This window comes from Olea europaea, unplaced genomic scaffold (genome assembly GCF_002742605.1).
Source record: "Olea europaea var. sylvestris unplaced genomic scaffold, O_europaea_v1 scaffold19813, whole genome shotgun sequence".
Lineage (NCBI taxonomy): Eukaryota > Viridiplantae > Streptophyta > Magnoliopsida > Lamiales > Oleaceae > Olea > Olea europaea.
In genome coordinates, this window is record NW_019237676.1 from 1 (window position 1) to 1988 (window position 1988).

A 1988-nucleotide genomic window follows, 5' to 3' on the forward strand; every position below is an offset into this window, starting at 1 on the left:
TAAATCCCCAAATCACAGGCCCATTTTACATACTATTGCTGAATCAGATTCGACAAATTTTACATTTCACATATTATTAGTGAATAAGATTCGACAAAGCTTTAAACTGGCTATCAAACTACCATATTAATGGTGAATAAGAGAATAAAAAGTGAAAACCTGGACATAAATGGTGTCAGGGTGAGTAGTGGCTTTGAGAAGATAATCAGTAGCCCAGCGAATGGCTTCTTTTGCATTCTGCAACTCTCCTTTCATAAGCCCACCAAATTCGATAACACTCCAAGAAAGCATGGTTGTGGTAAATGCCATTGGAAACCCAAACTTCACATTATCCCCTGCATCATAATACCCGCCAACCAAATCAACCTGCATTGTCATGTAAACTCAAAATAAGCAAAACCCAGTTAAAATAAGCAAAAAATCACAAAGCTGTTTATTTTTTAGTAAAGAAAAAGCACACGTACATGAGCAGCAGAGCCATCTGAGAGGCCAGAATTTCTCCTCCAGGAAATCCTTTGATTAGGAGGAAGTCTCCCCGATCTCTGTCCCTCAAAAAACATAATAGATTTGGTGAGTGCATCTCTGTAGTTATGAGAGGCAATGTGGGGGTGGCGGCGGTGGCGGACAGGGTAGTGCTTGGCGGTGGGGTAGGCGGTGCCACCCAGAAGTAGAGAGGCAAACAGAACTGTAAAGCAAGTGATAAAAAAGGAGGAAGAAGAGAGAGCCATTTTTTTGCTGCCCTTAGTGTAAACAATGCTCTAACCAACCGGCAAGTTTTTGCAGAGAAAATGCAGAGTAGTCTGTGCTGTATTTATAGCAAAAGCTGCCCCTTCAACTTCCTTCTTGGTGACAATGATTAAGCCGGTTTGATTTTGATTCTTTTGCGATTTAATGAATTTGATTGCAAAAATAGAATTGAAAATAAATTTTAAGGAATTAAATTGTCTAAAATTTATTTTTTTGAAAATTTTAAATTATTGTATTTGATTGGTATAATTTTTGATGTAAAAAATGTTGAAATGTAAGTATTTTTTGGTATTCGTTTGACTTTGTTTCACATGAAAATTATCAATTAAAGGAATATATTTTACTGGTATTGGAGATGAAATTTGCTTCTATTGCCAAAAAAAAAAATAAGAAAATCATTTATCTTTTGGTGTTCATTTGACTTTATTTTATATGGAAATATTTTTTTACAATAATTCTTAGAATTTGTTTTCATTAATATATAATTAAAAAAAAAAAAGAGAGAGCTGGAATTTGAAAAACCACCATACCCATGGGAATTCATTTTCCCCAAAAAAAAAGAAAATGTGCACGTATAGGGCAAAAGCAAGAAAATGAATTACCTAGAAAATTAGTCTATCTAACATCCAAAAATGTTGAAGTTGGAAAATAATTTCCATTTTTCATAGAAAAAAATTCCTATCAAACATGGCCCAATTGAATATTAAACGTTTTATTACTTACTCATTCATCATTGACGAGTTATTCAGTACTCGCTTATCTTTTTATATAATTACTCATTCCTGACCTTATTTTAACTATCATTTCTCCAAATGAATGAAAAATACATGGGTCAAATGGCAATCCTACATGATCTACTAACGGAGTTAACCATGTCCATGTCCATGTCACAAAAAATCCTCCAATCACGCACGCATCTATCTTCCTCGAATCAAATGATGCGGCCGACTGTGTACCCACTCTATGATGCTACTTGCCCATATCTAAGTACCATTGTCACCTGTTGAAGAAATGGACACCATAAACGCCACACTAATTTCAGAGGCCAATTTTGAAGACGGAAATTTAACCCCCATTTGAGGGTCGTTAACCCATGAGCTCGGCTTGTTGCTCGTGGGCGAACTCGACTCGGCCCACAAGCTCGTGTACTCACGAGCCACGAGTTCGTGGGTCGAGCCGAGCCCACGAGCTGCTCGCGAGCTCGTGAATTTTTTTTTATTGTTTTTTTTTTTTTTTTTTTA

General features: G+C 36.1%; 1 protein-coding gene across 1 annotated transcript; it reads right to left on the reverse strand.

Annotated features, from left to right (window-relative positions):
- Window positions 1–102: 102 nt before the first annotated feature.
- LOC111379392 (endoglucanase 17-like) lies at window positions 103–794 on the reverse strand. Its single transcript, XM_023002749.1, has 2 exons — window positions 465–794; window positions 103–366 (listed from the first exon to the last, which is right to left on the reverse strand). The coding sequence occupies exons 1-2, from the start codon at window positions 726–728 to the stop codon at window positions 127–129; spliced, it is 504 nt and encodes a 167-aa protein (XP_022858517.1). The 5' UTR covers window positions 729–794; the 3' UTR covers window positions 103–126.
- Between the last annotated feature and the right edge of the window lie 1194 nt (window positions 795–1988).